Source organism: Bidens hawaiensis, unplaced genomic scaffold (genome assembly GCF_021521415.1).
Source record: "Bidens hawaiensis isolate Kalapana, Puna unplaced genomic scaffold, B.hawaiensis_p1.1 tig00062677_1, whole genome shotgun sequence".
Taxonomy (NCBI): Eukaryota; Viridiplantae; Streptophyta; class Magnoliopsida; order Asterales; family Asteraceae; genus Bidens; species Bidens hawaiensis.
This window is the reverse complement of record NW_027501253.1, coordinates 1,807-21,436: the sequence shown is the minus strand read 5'-3', so window position 1 is coordinate 21,436 and position 19,630 is coordinate 1,807. Positions and strand designations below refer to the sequence as shown.

At 34.0% G+C, this 19,630-nt stretch overlaps 3 protein-coding genes across 3 annotated transcripts; all 3 read left to right on the top strand.

The window, feature by feature from the left end:
* The first annotated feature begins 2,718 nt into the window (after positions 1 to 2,718).
* Positions 2,719 to 4,379, top strand: LOC143603767 (class V chitinase CHIT5a-like). Its single transcript, XM_077080471.1, has 2 exons — positions 2,719 to 4,057; positions 4,211 to 4,379. The coding sequence occupies exons 1-2, from the start codon at positions 2,974 to 2,976 to the stop codon at positions 4,228 to 4,230; spliced, it is 1,104 nt and encodes a 367-aa protein (XP_076936586.1). The 5' UTR covers positions 2,719 to 2,973; the 3' UTR covers positions 4,231 to 4,379.
* A 3,518-nt stretch (positions 4,380 to 7,897) lies between these two features.
* On the top strand, positions 7,898 to 9,202 carry LOC143603765 (nod factor hydrolase protein 1-like). The gene is made up of 2 exons (XM_077080469.1): positions 7,898 to 8,990; positions 9,083 to 9,202. Exons 1-2 carry the CDS (start codon positions 7,904 to 7,906, stop codon positions 9,100 to 9,102), a joined length of 1,107 nt encoding a protein of 368 aa, XP_076936584.1. The 5' UTR covers positions 7,898 to 7,903; the 3' UTR covers positions 9,103 to 9,202.
* A 9,720-nt stretch (positions 9,203 to 18,922) lies between these two features.
* Positions 18,923 to 19,303, top strand: LOC143603766 (large ribosomal subunit protein eL39z/eL39x). Its single transcript, XM_077080470.1, has 2 exons — positions 18,923 to 19,022; positions 19,103 to 19,303. The coding sequence occupies exons 1-2, from the start codon at positions 18,937 to 18,939 to the stop codon at positions 19,149 to 19,151; spliced, it is 135 nt and encodes a 44-aa protein (XP_076936585.1). The 5' UTR covers positions 18,923 to 18,936; the 3' UTR covers positions 19,152 to 19,303.
* Positions 19,304 to 19,630: the final 327 nt, after the last annotated feature.

Genomic DNA, 19,630 nt, shown 5'->3' with positions numbered 1-19,630 from the left:
CTTGGCTTGGGTTTTATTTATCGTTATGGTTTTATGAACTAGTAAAAGGTTTAATTATATTGAGTTGATGCGTATGCGTGCTTGAGGTTGTTTAATTAAGTTTTATTATTCCATAGTTGCCTTGATTATTGTTTGTCATTATGATAGGTTGCTATTAGGTCATTTACTTTGTGTCTTTGACTATTTTATGATTGAATTCGAATTAGATCATAGGAATAATATTATTTAATCAAATAAACCTAAGTGTGCTGCTAACCTAAATATCTGTAAGGTGCTAGGTTATTGATAGATCTTTGTTGATCAGGATTGCTAGATTTAGTTCTTCGTAAGGAGTCCGTCTAGGTTTGATTGATTAACTTTGTCTATTGAGTCAATTGAATTTATTAAACTGCCTTTGATTTCCGTGCTGTAAGGTAGGATTTAGTTTAAAGGAACTAGTTTATAATTAATTAGGTGACCGTAAGGAAACTTGATTTTTAATACTGGTGAGTGTTAAAACTTATTAGAAACCCATAGGTGTCTTCTTGAGAAGGGTCAGGGGTCCTGTTCGGGTTTTCTTTTAAGCGTCTATTTTACGATCCCAGTTCCATAACTAAATATTTTCCCGGTTAATTAATAACTGAAACTTAGGGGATTCTAGCCTAAGTGGTTGCCTGTCATCATTTGAATTAAGTCTAGGTTTAAGTCGTCTTTAAGTCTTAGTGGTTAATTTAATATTAGTCTAATATTAGTTTTAGAACCCCCCCCCCCCCCAATAATAATAAATAAATAGTCGTGTCTGTAATTAAGTCTAAATTTAGCTAGTTAACGTAATTTAAAGAGTCCTATGGGTTCGATATCCGGACTTACTTAGTTGTACTAGAGTCAACCGGTTCACTTGCCGGTTAGTAGTTTAGTTAAGTTTAAGAGTCTAGAATTTATTACTTAGTGTCTAGATTAACGTATTTTTATATAACTACTTTTAGCACATCATATGTCATGTGTTCACACATTGTAGCAACATTGCCTCGGTGGTTTAGGGCACTATAGTCCAGCAATAAGGTTTCGTGGTTTAACGTGTCCCGTGATAACACCCGAGTTTCCCACTATTTTGCATAACATTCCATAACCATTACACCCATTTAAAGGCGGATCCAGGAATTTTTGTTACGGGGGGCACAAAATAAATCGGGCCAAAATGGATCGGGCCGACCAACCATTTTTGTCGGGCCACAGTGGAATGAACTTTCGGTGTAGAGGGGCACAAAACCGGTTTTAAACCCAAACCGAACCGGTTTGGTCAACGGCTGGTCAAAACCGGTTAGACTTAAACTGATTCGGTTTATAAACCGGTTTAAAAGCAAGATAGGCCGGTTTTCTCAAGTCGGTCCGGTCTAGTTTATAAACCGGTTTTTCTCTCAAACCAGTTAGGTTTTAAAACCGATTTGGTGGATCTTAAGGGGAACGAGTTCTGAAACTGGCAGTTTAGGTCGATTTGGGAACTGGTTTGGGTGAAATCGGTTTTAAACCCAAACCGGTTTTTTTGTACACCTCTATTTCAGGGTATATGAAAAGGTAAAAAAAAAACTTTTAATTGGAGGATCGCAATATACTTTTTGTTTATACATGCTTCGTGAACTTACTGACATTAGTTGATAATAATCGGAAGGTCACAAATTATTTTTTCAAAAAACTTTTTTACATAATAATATAATATTTCTTTGTCAAACTAAAATTGTATTCTACCAAATAATAAAATTCTTACAAAATAACAAAAAGTAAGATTATTAGCTCCTCAATCAAGACGGTAACTTAGTAATAAAATAATATACTAGCTCCCCACCCTTGATAGACAAAAATTATGGTGAGTGGTAAGCTTGTAGAGGTAAGAGGTGTATAATAAAATATAATATACTAGCCTGGCCTTTTAATTAAATAGAGTTTGATAAGCATAACCTCAAAAAAAACAAAGTAAAAAGCATTTAAGTCTACACTACTCTTATCTTCCCCATTATCTTTTTCATTTTCACAGTCGGCATAGCCGGACCCTCATAAGTCAAGACCACCGGTCTCTGTAAATCTATCAATGATGATAACCGACGGTTGGCATGGGTTGGCAGCCAATGGTGGGCACGAACTGACTGTTGAGTCATAATATACTAACACGCACTCATAGACGCGGCACTCCGGCAGCCGGACGGTGAGCACCGGCCCACCGTCTTCCTGCCTTGGATCCGCCCCAGCACCCATCATCATGACCTTACCTTCGTATTTTGACTCGCTATACGTGCCCATCTAACTCTTGTCGCTTTCCAAACCATTGCTCATGATTAATTTATTTAGCTATCAAATAATTAGACATTTATTCTCTCTTAATACACACATACATATATATATATATATATATAAAATCAATAACTTACATTAGGGGTGGTGTTGCAATCAACAAAATTAAGCAGAAAGATGACATTTCATTTGACTTTTCATTTCTGCATTCAAGTCTACTATAATAAGATGTCTTCTTATCTGAATTAAAGTACCATATTATAAAAGTTGACCATCTTCCCTACCTTTTATTCATTCCTTAAAAGGATCATACAACATGGATACGTTAACTATAAAAATAAAGAAAAAATATGTTGTATATTTGTTGTTTGGTAACCTATTTCCTCAAGACTTTAAACAATAAAATATCGCCTTAAATATTCAATTTCATTTATAATCTTATACATTAAACTTTTATAACTATATGAACTTTTTAAAAAGAAAACAAGCAAATTCTACAAAGTCAAGGTTTCCCCATTTTCTACGTCATATTACAGTTGCTTTCACGTTAAGAAATGTGTTACTAGATGAATGATAAATTGATGACTCATTTACAGCTCTATACTTAGAAAAGTTCAAAGTTATTGAATTGTATTGTAGTTGAATTCATCAAAGCTCAAGTGTATATAAGACAACATCTTGAGATTCCTCAAGTATTAATACGACACCATGGGATTACTCAAAGCTCCTATGTTTTCACTTGTGATATTGAGTCTCACCATTTGTAGTACTATGGGTGACACAAACAAAGGTGGTTATTGGCCTACATGGCCCCAAGATAGTTTTCCACCATCGAACATTGAAACCTCTTTGTTCACTCATCTTTATTATGCTTTTCTCACCCCTAACACTGAAACATACCAATTCGATATTGATGAGTCAACAGCGTCCGCACTTAATAGCTTCACCACTACCCTTCACGGGAAGAATCCGCCAGTCAAGACGCTGTTTTCCATTGGAGGTGGCTCATTTGGCACGGAAACCTTTACCAGCATGGCCTCGAGCCCAGACTCGAGGGGAACTTTCATCAGTTCCACAATACAAGTGGCGCGAGAGTATAACTTTGACGGAATTGACATAGATTGGGAATATCCCCAAACCCAAACCGCTATGGACAACTTTGGTCTCTTGCTTGATGAGTGGCGTGTGGCAATCAACGAAGAAGCTGAGTCAACCGGTAATCCACAACTTCTTCTTTCAGCCGCCACTAATTATAAGTCAATAGTTGATGGAGTTTCTAAGTATCCAGTGGAATCCATAAACAATAATTTGGATTGGATAAATGCAATGTGCTATGATTATCACGGACCATGGACTCCAGATGCAACTGGGACCCTAGCCGCATTATATGATCCGAATGGCGATGTAAGCACAAGTGACGGGCTGCAATCATGGATTGACGCTGGAATCCAAAAAGTAAAGTTGGTCATGGGGCTGCCATTATTTGGTAGGACGTGGAAATTACAGAATCCAAGTGTGAATGGTATCGGGGCTCCAGCTTTGGGTATAGGACCAGGAAATGAAGGGGCAATGCTTTACTCAGAAGTGCAAGAGTTCAATGCCCAAAACAATGCCCAAGTGGTGTTTGACGAGCCAACTGTATCTTACTATTCTGTTGCAGGAACCTCTTGGATAGGATACGACGACATTGAATCAGTACAGAAAAAGATAGAATATGCACAATCACTTAACATTGGAGGATATTTCTTCTGGACGGTTGTCGGTGATCAAGATTGGAAAATCTCTCAGCTAGGTACACATTCAGTTCTATCATTTTTAAACACATGCAAGCAGATGATTTTAACCCATTTTAAATAGTTGGTTTTAAAAAGTAATCTATGGATGATTAACAATCAAACAATGAAACCTTAACCGCAATTGTCGTCTTTGGTTTCTTTTTATGCAGCTTCGGATACATGGAATTAATTGAAAACCCAAGAGGGCAAGTGGATTGAAGGATTGAAATATGCATTCATATGCCTTTTAATAATTCTACACATTTCAGTTTGCTTGTAAAGTTTGATGTATAAATAAATAAACAACCAACTTGGTTGGTTTGGGTGTAACGAAGTTATGAATACATAAATATGATACGAAATTTACAAATTGATTGTGGATTCAAGTATAAACTATTATTTTAGAGACATGCAACTACTAAGGCATTTTTATTAATGTTGGTCAATGGAATGGAATAATCTATTACACAAGGATTCACATTCTCTTTAAACACATCAAACCATATATCCGCAACGCACAACTTTTTCCCATTTCATTCTTTTTCTCCCTACTTTCTCAATACTACCACTTGACCAGCACTGTCACCACCACCTGACCACCCCCACCCCCACCACTACCACCATTTCATTCCGTTGTCTATTCTATTCTCTTATCGACTTCATTACCCCTGCCAAACAAATCCGATTTTTTAATGGCAGATATATAAAACAAAAGAATCCGGCAAGGAGCCGAAAACGGTGCAAATAAATTACATCAAGAGGAGGGTTTTTTAACCACTTGTTCCAAGAAAAAAATCACTTTACGGTTCCTATAAACATGCCAAAGATACGATCAGTGTAAAATAAAATAATAAATCTCTTCATTCCTAATTTTATTCGGCTGAAAGATAGAAGTGTTTTTGTGTCTTAATAGCACCCACCAAGTGCAGAAACAAACGGCCTTGATAAGCTTTTTCTTCTTTGCATTAATTCTAGCACCATCAAGTAATTCCATCAAAGTTTTTGGCCAAACCGCAACCGTAAAATCAACATTTAACCGGTTCGCGACTAATCTTTAAGATCTCGAAGCAATATAACACGAGCCAAAAATATGATCATTGTCTTCAACACTCGATTTGCACATAGGACTAACAATGGTCTGAATATCAATTGAACGACGACTAAGATTTCATCTAGTAGGCAAACGATCAGAATCACCAGTCAAGCCAAAATGTTAACTCTTCTTGGAACGAAAGGGTTCCATCTAGTTGGAGTCGAATTCAAAGTGGGTGTGTCAAGAGAGACTTTATCAATATATAATCTAAGATCCTATACTAAAAATTATGTGTTTCCGTTAAGAGATCAAATCCAAGCATCGACTGAGTCCGGGAAAGGAACCTCTAAGAGGTAATTCAAAAGATCACCAAGGTGGGATTGCTCTACTCCTCCTCTTGGGTCCCTATGCCAGTCCCAAATTCAATGGTCGCTCGAGCTTCAATTCGTAATGAGACATGATTTGTTCTTCTCAAGGGAAAACAAACGGCTAAACGAGTAGCCAAAGTAACCTCCCCAAGCCAAGTATCTGGCCAAAAATGAATAGAGCTACCATTACCAACTTTTTTGGATATAACCTAATTTGGAAGGATGTTATTTGAATGTAACCGATATACAGATAGACAAATATGATTCCATGCGCCGCCGTATTACAAGGCTTATCCAACCCACTTAAGTCTCCGTTAATAGCCATAATAACCTTAGACCATAATGCATCTGGAATATCAAGAAATCTCCACTTCCATTTATAAAGCAAAGCCAAGTTCAAAGCATTAAGACTACCGAAATCCAACCCACCACTTTTTTTTATCAGATAACACCGTATCCCATTTAACCCAAGCCATCTTCCTATGTTTTTCATCCCTCCCCAAAAAAATTAGATCGGATTGCTTAAGATGTCTAATAACTTTAACACGAAATAAAGAGAAATAATAGGTTCTAATAGCTCCTAAAACCGGAAGTGATCAAGGTAGCTCAATCACACCAATTAATACAAAGAAGATTTGCTTTCCAATTAGAAAGCTTATTTTTAATTTTTTTTTTGATAATCGGGGTCCTACACACTAAAATGAGCCACATTCTCGGAATACCTAAATCAGAGAATGGTAAAGAACCGACTTTACAACCCGCGTAGTTAACGACTCTAGAAACGTCTTCCCTATCCACCCTAATGTCCAACAAGGAAGATTTCTTCAAATTAATTTTTAACCCACTAACCAAATAAAAGCAATTTAGAGCGATGAGAATATTCTCCATATTAGCATCTAACCGTTCACCAAGCAAATAGCATCATCCGCACAAAAAATGTGAGAGATAAATTTACCAAAAGAAGCTCCTTTAAAAAGACCCGCAATATGAATGTTCCTAATCGCCACATGAAGTCACTCCATGGCCAAAATGAACGAAAAAAAGAGGTCATTGGGTCTCCTACCAAACAGATCCTAAATTTTTAAACATGCAATTTGATTTGCGAGCTGTTTATGAAAACATGTTTTTTTTATCTAGATTGTTCTAGCCGATAGTTAATGTCCACACTAGGGGTGGCAAATGGGTTGGGTCGAAACGGGTCATGGGTCGGAACGGGTTAGGATCGAAACGGGTTAGGGTCGGAATGGGTCAACTAAAAAAAGGGTTGTTTTGGTTCGGTTTGGAACGGGTTAGGGTCAAAAGGTTTGGGTCAGAACGGGTCCAGGTCGGAATGGGTCAAGGTCAGAACGGGTCAAAACGGGTCGGATCGGTTTTTTTTTTTAAGAACGAGGGTAAAGGAGCAAACGTTTTAGTTTTTTTACATTTTTCGTTTTTGATTTATATTTTGAGTTATGATTTTTTTATTAATTTTTTTAGGAGGGGTACATGTTTTTATTGTTAATAAAAACCTCTCCCAAAAAAATTCTAAAAAATTAATATAAAATTCATAACTCAAAATATAAATCAAAAAGGAAAAATTTAAAAACACTAAAAGGTTTGCGCCGTTGTCCTCGTTCTTAAAAAAAACCGAAAAATGAGCTGAAACCGAAAGCCGACGGAAACGAAACAAAAACCAAAAACGAACCGAATTAATCAAAACCAAAAAAATCGATCTAAACGAAACTAAAAACTGAAACTAACAGAAATGAAACTGAAAAAACAGACAACAACAAAACAAAAGGCAGAAAACGAATCTGAAACCGACCAAAAACAAACAAAAGAAATCGAAACCCAACCCGTCCAGTGCTCCGAAACTGACCAAAAAGAAACAAAGGATACCGAAACCCAACCCGTCCAGTGCGAAAGCTCATGTCGGCTCGAAACCTAAACCGAACTCGTTCCAATCCAAAACCCGTTTCAACCCGAGCTTGCCACATTTCCTTAAGACACTAACCCAAATAAACCCATTTATTTAAATTTGTCGACCCATTTTGACCCGAAAATAAGAAGGTGAAATTTTAAGTGACCCATTTTAACCCATCTTATTAAAATCTATGACCAAATCAACCCATATGATTTTTAAAACAACCTAAATTAATCTATTTAAAATGATTTAAGTCAAAATTGCCACCCCTAGTCCACACTAAGACGTGTGGAGTTAGTCAAAATTGCCACCCCTGGCTTTTTTTCGTCCATTCCTTATCAAAATTCAAATGGAACTACAGTGGTCTATGGGTCCCACTTTTAATCCCATTTACTTCGTCACATTGAAGTTACTTTCACGATGAGAAATATGAAGTATTAACATTTAGAGAAGCCAAAAAGGTCAAAGTCAATGAGTTGCATTAAATAGCGTTTGAAGTTGAATCCCTCGAAGCTCAAGTATATAACAGCGTGGGATTGACAAAGTATTATAAGACACCATGGAATTCCTTAAAGCTCCTATTGTGATATTGAGTCTCACCATATGTTGTGTTACGAGTGCTCCAATCAAAGGTGGTTATTGGCCTTCATGGGCTCAAGATAGTTTTCCACCATCCAATATTAACACCACTTTGTTCACTCATGTTTATTATGCTTTTCTTTCCCCTAACCCAAACACATTCCAATTCGACAATATTGAAGCGACAACAGCTTCCGCGCTAAATAGCTTCACCACCACCCTTCACAGAAAGAACCCTAATATCAAGGCATTGTTTTCCATCGGAGGCGGTTCATTTGGCACAGATGTGTTTTCCAACATGGCCTCGAGCGCGGGCTCGAGGGCAAGTTTCATCCGTTCCACCATACAAGTGGCACGGAAGTATGGCTTTGATGGGGCTGACTTGGATTGGGAATATCCTCAAACCCAAACCGATATGGACAACCTTGGCCTCTTGCTTGGTGAGTGGCGTGTGGCGGTCAACCAAGAAGCCAAGTCAACCGGTAAGCCGCGGCTTCTTCTATCAGCGGCCACTAATTATATGCCAGAAATCACGTTTGATGAAGTTTGTGATTATCCGGTGGCATCCATAAATAGTAATTTGGATTGGATAAATGCAATGTGTTACGATTATTACGGGCCATGGACTCCCGATGCAACTGGCCCACCAGCCGCGCTATATGATCCAAGTGGTGATGGCCTTAGCACAAGTGACGGGCTACAGTCTTGGATCAGCGCTGGGATCCAAAGACAAAAGTTGGTGATGGGGTTGCCATTATATGGTTGGACATGGAAACTAGCGGATCCATCTGTACATGGTATCGGGGCTCCGGCTCTGGGTATAGGACCAGGAAATGATGGATCATTGCTTTACTCAGAAGTGCAACAATTCAATGCCCAAAATAATGCTAAGGTGGTGTATGACACATCAACCGTATCTTATTATTCGTATGCAGGAACCTCTTGGATTGGATATGACGATGTTAACTCGATACAGAAAAAGGTACAATATGCCCGATCTCTTAACATAGGGGGATATTTCTTTTGGACAGTCGTAGGCGATCAAGGATGGAAAATCTCACGACTAGGTACGCATTCGTTTTTATATATATGTTTAATCAATCATAAGATGAAATGTTAACGGAATGGTCTTTTAATTGGTATCTATATATGCTTGCAGCTTCCCAGACATGGACTTGAAAACCAATAGGACAAGTGGACTGGAGTAGTGAAATATGATTAAAGATGAAGTATATGTTTGTCTTCTAATAGTTCTCAATATTTCAGTTTGCTTGTAAAGTTTATATATAAATAAATACACCACCAAGTAGGTGAAGGTGTGACAAAGTTAAGTATCCTTCCAAAAAGAGTGTCTTCTCTGTTTTCCCGCAATTTTTATAATAGACGAAAAAGTATGTCACTTTCCTTAAGAAAATGATAAGGCTTCATGAGACTAATCCAACAAGTACTACTATCGTCTTCGCCCAGAATCATGTTGGTGATCAATTTTAGTGTCATGAATATTATTTAAGTGTAAATAGATTGGCTTGTTACCACTTGAATCATTATATACATCAAACAAGTCAGAAGACGCGGAACGTATGCGTGTTTCTTAGGGGTAGATATATGGAGTTCCAAGTGGCCCTGCCCATTTGGCGGGGTTAGGGGGAAACGCTCCTGGGAGCTTGGATTTTTCTTATTGTAAGTTCACGGGATTTTATAAATTCTAAAATAATTACATGAATATCCAATATCAAAACCAGAACCTATTTTCACTCAAAATAACTGCTTTGAAGCAGTTTTTGGTAAAAACTGAAGACGAGAATTTTGGTCATCTTCTGGGTACGGAGAAAAAGAAATCAGTTTCTACATATTCGTTCTTCAGCAAAGCAAGATTTAGAGAATCCGTTAAGCTAAAACATTATTTGTAAACAGATAAATCAGTTTAAATAATGTGCATTAGTTTAATTTTATACTTTAAATTATATATTACGCAAATGTTGTAGTTGTAATGTATATTCAGGTATCGCTCAACTGTTTGGTTATCGACTTATGAAACATTTACATATTTCTCCTCCTTAAACTCATTTATTACATATATCCTCAAACCAATTTTACTAATAATGTGCATTAGTTTAATTTTTACATATTGCACTAATTTTGACGTTATTTTACTAATCTCGTGAAAATAACATTAAATGTGGCCGAAAGTTAATTAGGCATCCTGTGGTGGCGTTAATAGCCGAAAGACAATGGTACATGCACCAATCGACCGATGTGCCGATGGTTGAGTGATATGTGCCTTATGTCCATAGCTTAATGCAAAACTACTATCGAGCCATGGGTCTCACCGGAAGCATCCTCTCTATTCCTATGAGGTAGAGGTAATGTTGTCTACATCTTACTCTCCTCAGATCCTATCATAGCTTTGCTATTTGTGGGATATACTGAGTATGATGATGATGATACTCAAACCATAATAATCAATCACATATATCCCCTTTCTAATATATATATATATATATATATATATATATATATATATATGGGAGAGATATTTTGAGAACCATGGTGAGTTTTAAGAACTTAAGAACTTAATTCTAGGCCACACATTTAATTAAATGGATTGAAATATGTGGTTGAGATTAATCTGGCAAAAAAATCAAAGTATGAGAGAGAATAAAGATGTAAGTGGTTACACTAACTTTTACGTATGTTACACATGTGTAAAAAGTCGACTCGATGCGTAAAAAATTTTGTAATTTTTTTACGTGTATGTAACCTACATATATTACGCATGTGTAAAAAAAATTCGAAAAAAAAATCGTTACACTGAGTTTTTCGAGTTCTTAAAATTCAAAGGGTTTCTCATTTGAAATCTTCCCTATATATATATATAGGTTAAGTATAATTTAAAAACTCTCCTGAATGAGTTAAGAAAACACAAGAAACTCAATGAAAGGCTCACATGTTCCCACGTATGCTCCTTTGCCTTTTTAATAGATATTTTGTTAATGGCATTTCCTTCTTTATACTCATTACCTATCACCAACCTTTTATTATAAAAGGTCAGTATCACATGCTCTTACCAACTTTTTAAGTTAATGAGAACAAAAGTGCATCCCCTAACTCATTTATCTCCCTCACAAACCCCAATTCTCAAAACACACATTATAGATTATGAGCAGATCTTAATTTGTTGACTATATATAAAGTCTACAAGCTCCAATGGAAATCACAAATTCTGGACAAAGCAGCTCAAAACCCTCAACATCGACGCCGTCTCTCCGCCACCGTTAATCAGAACCATTTTTTCTCGGTACCCACAAAAAATGTCACCGAAATCTACTTCAAGCTTAATGCCATCTCCGTCTTCCAAACCTGTCAATGCATGAAGCGATTGAATACATCCATTTGCAGCTGTTCCTCTAATATTATGGTGGTTTCCAAACCACTTTTAGAAAAGTTTAAGCAATTTCAAATGTAAATAAATTAAACAAGCATTTTATCCACTAAAAAGATAGTTAAGAAAGTTTTTATTTTGTACTTTTGTTACTACAATAATTATATGTAATTTTCTTATTATAAGAATTATATTTTTGTAACACATTTACCAAATATATGTAACCGTTTTCAAGTAAATTTTTACTTGTTTTTTAAATATGTTTACACATTTTTAAATAAGTTCACATGTTTTTTTTTTTTTAGAACGACGACTTTCTTATATTCAGGCTACCATCCTCTTCAAATTTGAAGAGCCCCGATGCCCATTCTGGCCAGACTATGTTGTCTTAACCGGGCCCACGCTGGCTTCAGAGTTTGGCTTGGGAGTTTCCCCATGGAAACCATACCACCGACTGCCACTTGACAGTCATTGTGCCATCACAAGAGCAGAACTCTCTGGCGTAACACACGGTGGCACGAAAACCCGGGTGGGCTCAGAATTCGAACTGACAACCTTTGCACAAGGCCTAGCTCAAATCCTTCATTGGCAATATCCACCCAAATATGACACAAATGGGATTCGAACTTAAGTCTCCACTGGAAAACCCAAGCCTCTTACCACTAGCCACAAGTGAGGGATAAGTTCACATGTTTCTATACATGTAAAAGTAATTTTAGCTTTAAAAAAACATATTTTCAAATAAGTTTACATATTTTTAAATATGTAACAAATATATTAAATAATACAGTTAAATAAAGAAATATATGAAATGAGTTCAAAAATACACATATTCTAATAAGTTTACATAGTTTTAAATATGTAACAAATATATCAAATAAGTTAAGAAAATATGTAACATATATATTTCAAAATTTGTTCACGTGTTTTTTACAAATTGATCAACTTTAAGAAAATATGTTAAAATCAAATTTTGTTCAATCACCATTTATTACATATTTTTAAAAATATGTTCAAAAATTAGACCTTTAATTTACAATAATAATTTAACATTTATAAGTATGTAATATAATTAAGGTTCATCTTTACAAAATTTTAAATTATAAGTATATTTTCTTAACCTTTTTAACATATTTGGAATTAACTTTTTTTAATTATTTATATATATTTTAATTAAGAGTACATATTTTTTAACAAGTTTACATATTTAGAAATACATATATTTTTAGTGTGTAAATATAATTAAGGTTCATCTCTACAAATTTTTAAATTAAGATTACATATTTTTTTTTTAAGATTCACGTATTTGGATTAATTTAACAATTTTTTAAGCATGTAAAAATATTGAAGGCTTGTCTGTACAAAATTTTGAATTAAGAGCACTTATATATTTTTTAATAATTTTCATCTTTACAATTTTTAAGCAAAAAGATACATATTTTTTAACCTATTTACATATTAAATTATTTTCTAAATATAAAAGCATATTAAAAATATGTATAATAATAATAGTAATAAAATTTGTTAATTTTTATGATGATAGTTTTTCACGTAAGTTGATTACAAAATTTTGAAATTACTATTATAAAAGTTGGTTATAAAATAATAAAAGTTGATTATGAAACAAATGTAATTAAGAGACAAATGTTATAAAAGTTGATTACGAAAGTTTAAACTTTAAAAAAAATTAAGCAAGCAATTTATTTAACGAAAATTCTGTTATAGAAAAATATAAATCTTTAATATGTTAGATTTTTTCTTATATAATATTTAAAATGGAAATTTAAATTTAATAATATAAATATATAAGTCAACAAAGTTACCATTAATTTATTGAAAATTTTAAAATTCAAATTCCATTTGTAAAAGGCAAAAGTACGTGAGTCTAGAGAGAGATAATATTTTATCTTCAAACTTTACTCTTGTGGTACTTCTATAATAATTAAATATTGGAATCAACTATTGTTTGATCATAATACAATCTCAACTATTGAATGTTAATAAATTAATTAAATGAATGGATTAGATTGGGTTTCTTTAACTCAATAAGGTTTTTAATATATCCATATTCTATATATATATATATATATATATATATATAGGGTTAGGTTAAAATAAAAACCTACTTTAGTTATGAAAACTCTAGAAGCTCATTCTTAAACAAATATTTTTAATTAAAGTTTGAATCATGTGATCCACATTAAAGTTAATAAAAAATGTAAACATAAATTTAACTTTTTCTCTCTTTTGAAAACATATAAAAAATTAGTAAAAAAATGTTAAAAATAGCAATTTCATTTTGATGTTTCGATGTTTTGTACTAAATGTTACAACATATATTACGTGTGCAAAAAAAAACGATGTTACATAAGGTTTTCACGGGTTTTCACAACTCAAATGAGTTTTCATTCTATACTTCTCCTATATATATATATATATATATATATATATAAATATATTAAAAAGAAAACTTAAAAACTCCTAAAAACTTCTAAAAAACTATTTTTAACTTTTTAAAAAAAAAAATTTTGAAGTTTTTTTTTTCCATTATTCTTATATGTTGTTATTGGTTTAAAAAAAATTGTCGGTAACCTCATGGGTATAGTGCACATGTGTAATAGTGTGCATTGCATATATGCAAAAGTGTTTGTATTGCATAGAATACAACACTATTGCACATATTTGATACACACTATTGTATATATGCAATATAAGACTAATACACACATCGAATACACATTAGTACGTATGTGTAATACAACATTAACGCACATGTGTACCACATCGACTTTTATTTTATTATTATTTTTTTTCCATATAATACAACACTACTACACATATACAATACACAAATATTGAATATATGCAATAAAACACTATTAAACTCAAAAATATATAGTAATACACATGTGTAATACAACGGTATCGCATAGTAATACGTATGTGCATTACAGTGGGTTTTTTTTTATTTTTTTATATTTTTTGAGTGAAATATAAGAAAATATAAGAATAATGGCTAAAACAGAATTTTAAAAATATTTTTTTATTTTTAATTAAAAATAATTCTTTAGGAGTTTTTTAGTTTTCTCTCTAAATGTGAGTTTTCTCTTAATCCTCTTCCTATATATATATATATATAACATATTTCCTCATTTCATTAAATACATCTTATTGAATGACTATAATACCCTCAATAACAAATAATAATTTTTAACCTTTTTTATGCTTTAGTTTTCTAAATAATTTAGTATTATTTATTTATTATTTAAATTTAATTAATCAATGAAATAAAATAACATCAAATGTGAAAATCTTTCATTCACAAGCTTCATAACTCACTGTTTCTTTAGGCAACTCTTAACGCACCACTTTCACCACTTCTCACAAACAAGAGACTGTATGTATTTTCCATTCCAAGCCACAACCACCAAATACTATTGCTACCCTTGAGTATTCGTCGGAAAACCACCGTACGATACTACGATTTGTTCATATCCAACAATGGTGGAATTTGTCGACGGTGGTTGACTCAGATTCGCCTCTTCGCCATCAGTCCGTCGCATCCCTTCTCTACACGCCTTGGTTCGCCGCAATCATGGGCGTTTCAGATCTGAACATTGGTGGTTTCTTGTTTGACAGTTGTTAGTGGTGGTGAAGGTGGTGGTGGTTCCGGCCAAACCCATTTGAAGAAACCTCAATTCCAATTTGAGAAGTGGGGTTTCAGGTGGTGTGATTCTATTCTTTGGTTTTTTAACTTCATTTGATTAACTATTATTGTAAATTGTATAGGAATAAATGGGTAATTTAATATAAAAAGGAAAATATACAATTGATTTTTTTAGTTGAAAAGATATGTATTAGATACTGTTAGTAAAAAGAAATATGTAAAAACTTCTTTTAACTTATTGTCTTTTAAGGGCGTGCACAAGCAGCGTGTTATGATGTCACAGGCTTTACGTACGAGTTTCAGTCAATTGCAAAAATCACACATGTAAACACACCTATGTCAAAATTATAAATAATGATGATGATAGTATGAGAGTTATGAAGTTATAGTCAATGTCATAAATGCCATTTATGAAAAGATAAGATAGAAGTTATCGTGGAAAATATATATTTTGAATAAGAGATATTGAAGTTTTGGTAGAGTAATTTAGGGTACACCGTATAAGGTGCCGTATAAGGTGAAAAGCATATGGTCATCTAAATAAACAAACAAACAAACAAATGTACCAAACACCATTAATATTTGTAGGCTTTGGTGTGTTTGGAGGTGGGGTGGGATGGATGATTAAGACATACCTTTCTTTAAGGCGCATCTATATGCTCCCCTAAAATGCATAACCTTTTGAAATGTTGCATCAGTTATATTTGTTATGATATAAACAATATTAAAAAAAGCATGCTTATAAAAAAAACTATAAAAATCAAAAGCCATCTTATGCACGACAAGTCACTTTTAATCTTATGTTAGAGTTCTTGTGATATACAGGTAGCTAAAAAAATACAATAAAAAAATTAAATTTAATAATATACATAATACACCATTGAGATTAAATAAGAAACATACCTTATTAAGCACAAATGATCTATTGTCACACTAAACTCCATGAGCCTAGGCCTGTGACCAACATTGGTACATGTTTTATAAATATTTCAGAGTATATGTAGCAAAAAGAAAGTCTCTTTATTAAAATATTATTATATTCAAAATGACGGGAATTAAATACGCAATAGAGTTTTACAAAATATTATCTAATAAAAACCATAATTTACATCTTTTGCATTGATCAATAAATCTGAGCCATCAGATAGTCTAACGGCTATCAGTACCATATATACTTAACTTTTATTCATCATTATCTGTAAAACAGTTTATAAAATACGTCAGCAACACATGCTGGCGAACAAGCTAACGCTAAAACATATTTATGTAAACCTTTAGTTCATGCTTGAAATAATCAGCAGCCCTCTAGAGACAGGGACATGGTAATAATGTGGCGTGGTATGCCTACCCTTAGCCCACATATGTAAAGATCCAGACACACATATAACTAGCCTGAATGATAATAGATACTAAAGTTTTATGGATCTATAATCCCATGCAAACTTTTGTATAAATAAGTCATTTGCATTTATGCTTATAAAAAGATTAGACGTATTCACTTTTGTGCGTTACCTCAGACCTATAGTATGAGAATAACTTTTGTAAATAACTAGATCAACGATGTAGCTTCAGACCTATAGACTGTATTGCATAGCTTTAACCTTGATAAATCACTTGCTTGTATAAAACATTTGGACCTTTAGTCCCTTTGTTTATTTACCAATTATATCTTATATTTCTTCTTCACAAAGAAACGTCCATGTTAGGTTTCTTCTTCAAGAAAAACGTCAATTTGACAATAGCTCTTGTATGTAAAACTTGATGTTTCTTAGTTATAAAGAAACATTATTTTGACTATAACGTTTGCATATGTAAAACTTAAGTATACTTAATTTTGATTAGGGTTTAGGTTATACCCTCGATTAGGGACTAGCCATATAATAAATATAACTTAAGCGGAGCCCCTACCTTATATCGGTACTTGAAGTTGGACGCCTAAGGTTGATCGAGCAACACTTCTACTCCATATCGTGTGTTTGGGCTTAAAGTGTCGGAACTTCAGGGTTTCGGAACATGGCACGATTCCCAAGGTTATGTGTGTGATATTGAATGTTTTTGGATGCTTGGAGCAGAGCCCGACTGCCCCCTTTTATAGACAAAGTTTGGGTTTTGTCGCATATCGCGATGGCTTAGTTATTAGGCCATCGCATAACGTGATGACTCAACAAATTCAGGTGTTGCGCATGGTGACACGTGGTTTATCACATTGTGCCACGTGTTACACGTGGTTCGACACGTGTTTCTGGTTACATAACCTTGTAATCACGTATCGCGATGACTTAATGGATAAGGTCGTCGCATAGCGCTACACCGCCCATTTATTGGGTTTTGTGAGACTCCATCGCTTATCGCGAGGTACTTATTCTTAGCCTATCGCGTAGCGGTTGAATGAAAAAAATTCAGATTTTTCATTTTCATCCTTCAACATTTGAAAGTTAACAAAATTGACCCGAAAATTTCGTGATGTTGCATCCTCCCTACCTTGGAATGAATCTCGTACTCGAGGTTCGCTAAAACAATTGTGGGTATTTCTTCTTCAATTCTGATTCTAATTCCCAGATATATTTTGGACATCTTCGAGAGTTCCACTTTACTTTGACTAATTTTAGCTTCTGTCTTTTAAGTTTCTTTATTTTGATATCTTCTATCTATAGAGGTTGCTATACAAATTTTAGATTTTCGTTGATTGCAACGTCTCTTACTAGCATAGCTAAAGTTTCTTCTGTCAAACATTTACGCATATTAGAGACATTAAATATATCATGTATTCCGTTCATCTCTTCTGACAAGCATAAGCAATGGGCTATTGTAACGATTTGTTCGAGAATTTCAAATGGTCCAATGGAACGAGGACTTAGTTTTCCCTTCTTACAGAATCGTATAGCCAAGCAATACTTTCAATAACACTTAATCGCCCACTAGAAATTCTAACGGCTTACGATGAACGTTTGCGTAGCTTTTCTTTCTGTCTTTGGCAGTTTTGAGACATTCACTAATTTGCAACACCTTATATGTCGTTAACTGAACTATATATCTCTGGAATGTCTGATTATCTCTTGTTTCATACCAACATATCGGCGTTCCACACGTACGCTCGTATAATGCTTCAAACGATACGTACCGGTTTTTAAACCATTGATCGAACCTAATCTGAATTCAAATTCTATTTCTAATATTTTTTTACAAAACATTCTACAAACTAAACACCTCTTAACATAAAACCGCAGTCAGCTCATGGTTTTCCAAGAGGCCCACATAGTAACTGGGCTTTTGAGCCCTTTACTTTCTTCCACTGGAACCTAGGTTGCTACATATTCTAATCCTCTTTCCTCAGCATTTGAGCTTCACGCCGCCGCTCTCACTTTTCCAACGCCATGGTAACTTTTCTTCTTTGTTAATTCTTCTATCGAAATTGTTTACATGATTCCTCTTGAGAATTTTATTATATTTGATCTTGGGTTTTGTTGGTTGTTTTGATACATTCTATTTCACGGTTACAAGTTTTGTCTTGTTCGATTCATTTTACCAATGCTGGCCATACTCGATTATTTATAATTTTTGAGCTAGATAGTTCCGTAAAGAACTAAAAACAAACATAGTCATTTAATTTCTTTTTGTTTTTAACAAAGGGATATGTATAATATTCATTTAATCAAAGCTTAGTAGAAATTTAAGCACCGTCCACTTACGGGTCCGCAAACATTGAATAACAAACCCCTAATATTTGCAAAAGTTGGGGCCAAAACTATAATATGAAACATCTGTTTAATCAACCATTGTCAAAGTTTGAAGGTTCACATTTGACTGATAGTGAGAACACTTTTTGCTTAAGTTATGTTCCAGTTGCGATTATCATTTGATGTTAGGACTATAATATCAGCAATCATGTTGCTGCTGTTGTTATTGAACAAATAGCAACTTAACCTTGTGCTTATCTTATTTGCAGCCGTCACACAAGACGTTCATGATTAAGAAGAAGTTGGCGAAAAAGATGAGGCAAAACAGGCCTATTCCTCATTGGATTCGCATGAGGACTGACAATACCATAAGGTATTTTAACATACATTACGGAATTACACAATGGGTTTATGTTTTCTAATTGTTTGTCATGTTTTTTTTATTTGATTTAGGTATAATGCGAAGCGCAGGCATTGGCGCAGAACAAAGCTTGGGTTCTAAGGTGTTTTTGCAGTTTAACCAAGAATGCGACTTATTTGTTTTTATTTTAAATTAAGAGCGACTTTTATGTTGTATGGACTCTTTTTTAGTAATGCAACTTATGTGTGATTTTAAACATTGCTTTCTTGTTAAATTAAAACATAGTTATGCCTGGGTATGGGGTCCTGGTTCGGCCTTTTTTTACCATCTCTAGGCACAACCAACTTGATCAAACACCGGTTTTGCTTCACTGGCATCCAAGTTGACATATTCTGTGAATAATTCTTGTGGTTGAAGCTGTTTCTGATGCCATAAATAGAAGTAAATGAGTAAAAAGCATCAGAAATACTGCAAATGAACCAGCCTAAGTACAACAGACAAAGGGGGGCAAATTTGATAGATTGTAAAATAAACTAAACATAAAGATTTTATTGAACACCAAATAATGAATCCAGATACAAAAGTAAGACTTGGTGATCTTACAACCTAGGATGACCAAA

Excerpts from the sequence above, each read along its gene's own strand:
- LOC143603767 (XM_077080471.1), top strand. The coding sequence starts at position 2,974 with ATGGGATTACTCAAAGCTCCTATGTTTTCACTTGTGATATTGAGTCTC. Across the intron at positions 4,058-4,210 it reads TTGGAAAATCTCTCAGCTAG|CTTCGGATACATGGAATTAA; the intron begins GTACACATTCAG and ends CTTTTTATGCAG.
- LOC143603766 (XM_077080470.1), top strand. The coding sequence starts at position 18,937 with ATGATTAAGAAGAAGTTGGCGAAAAAGATGAGGCAAAACAGGCCTATT. Across the intron at positions 19,023-19,102 it reads AGGACTGACAATACCATAAG|GTATAATGCGAAGCGCAGGC; the intron begins GTATTTTAACAT and ends TATTTGATTTAG.
- LOC143603765 (XM_077080469.1), top strand. The coding sequence starts at position 7,904 with ATGGAATTCCTTAAAGCTCCTATTGTGATATTGAGTCTCACCATATGT. Across the intron at positions 8,991-9,082 it reads ATGGAAAATCTCACGACTAG|CTTCCCAGACATGGACTTGA; the intron begins GTACGCATTCGT and ends ATATGCTTGCAG.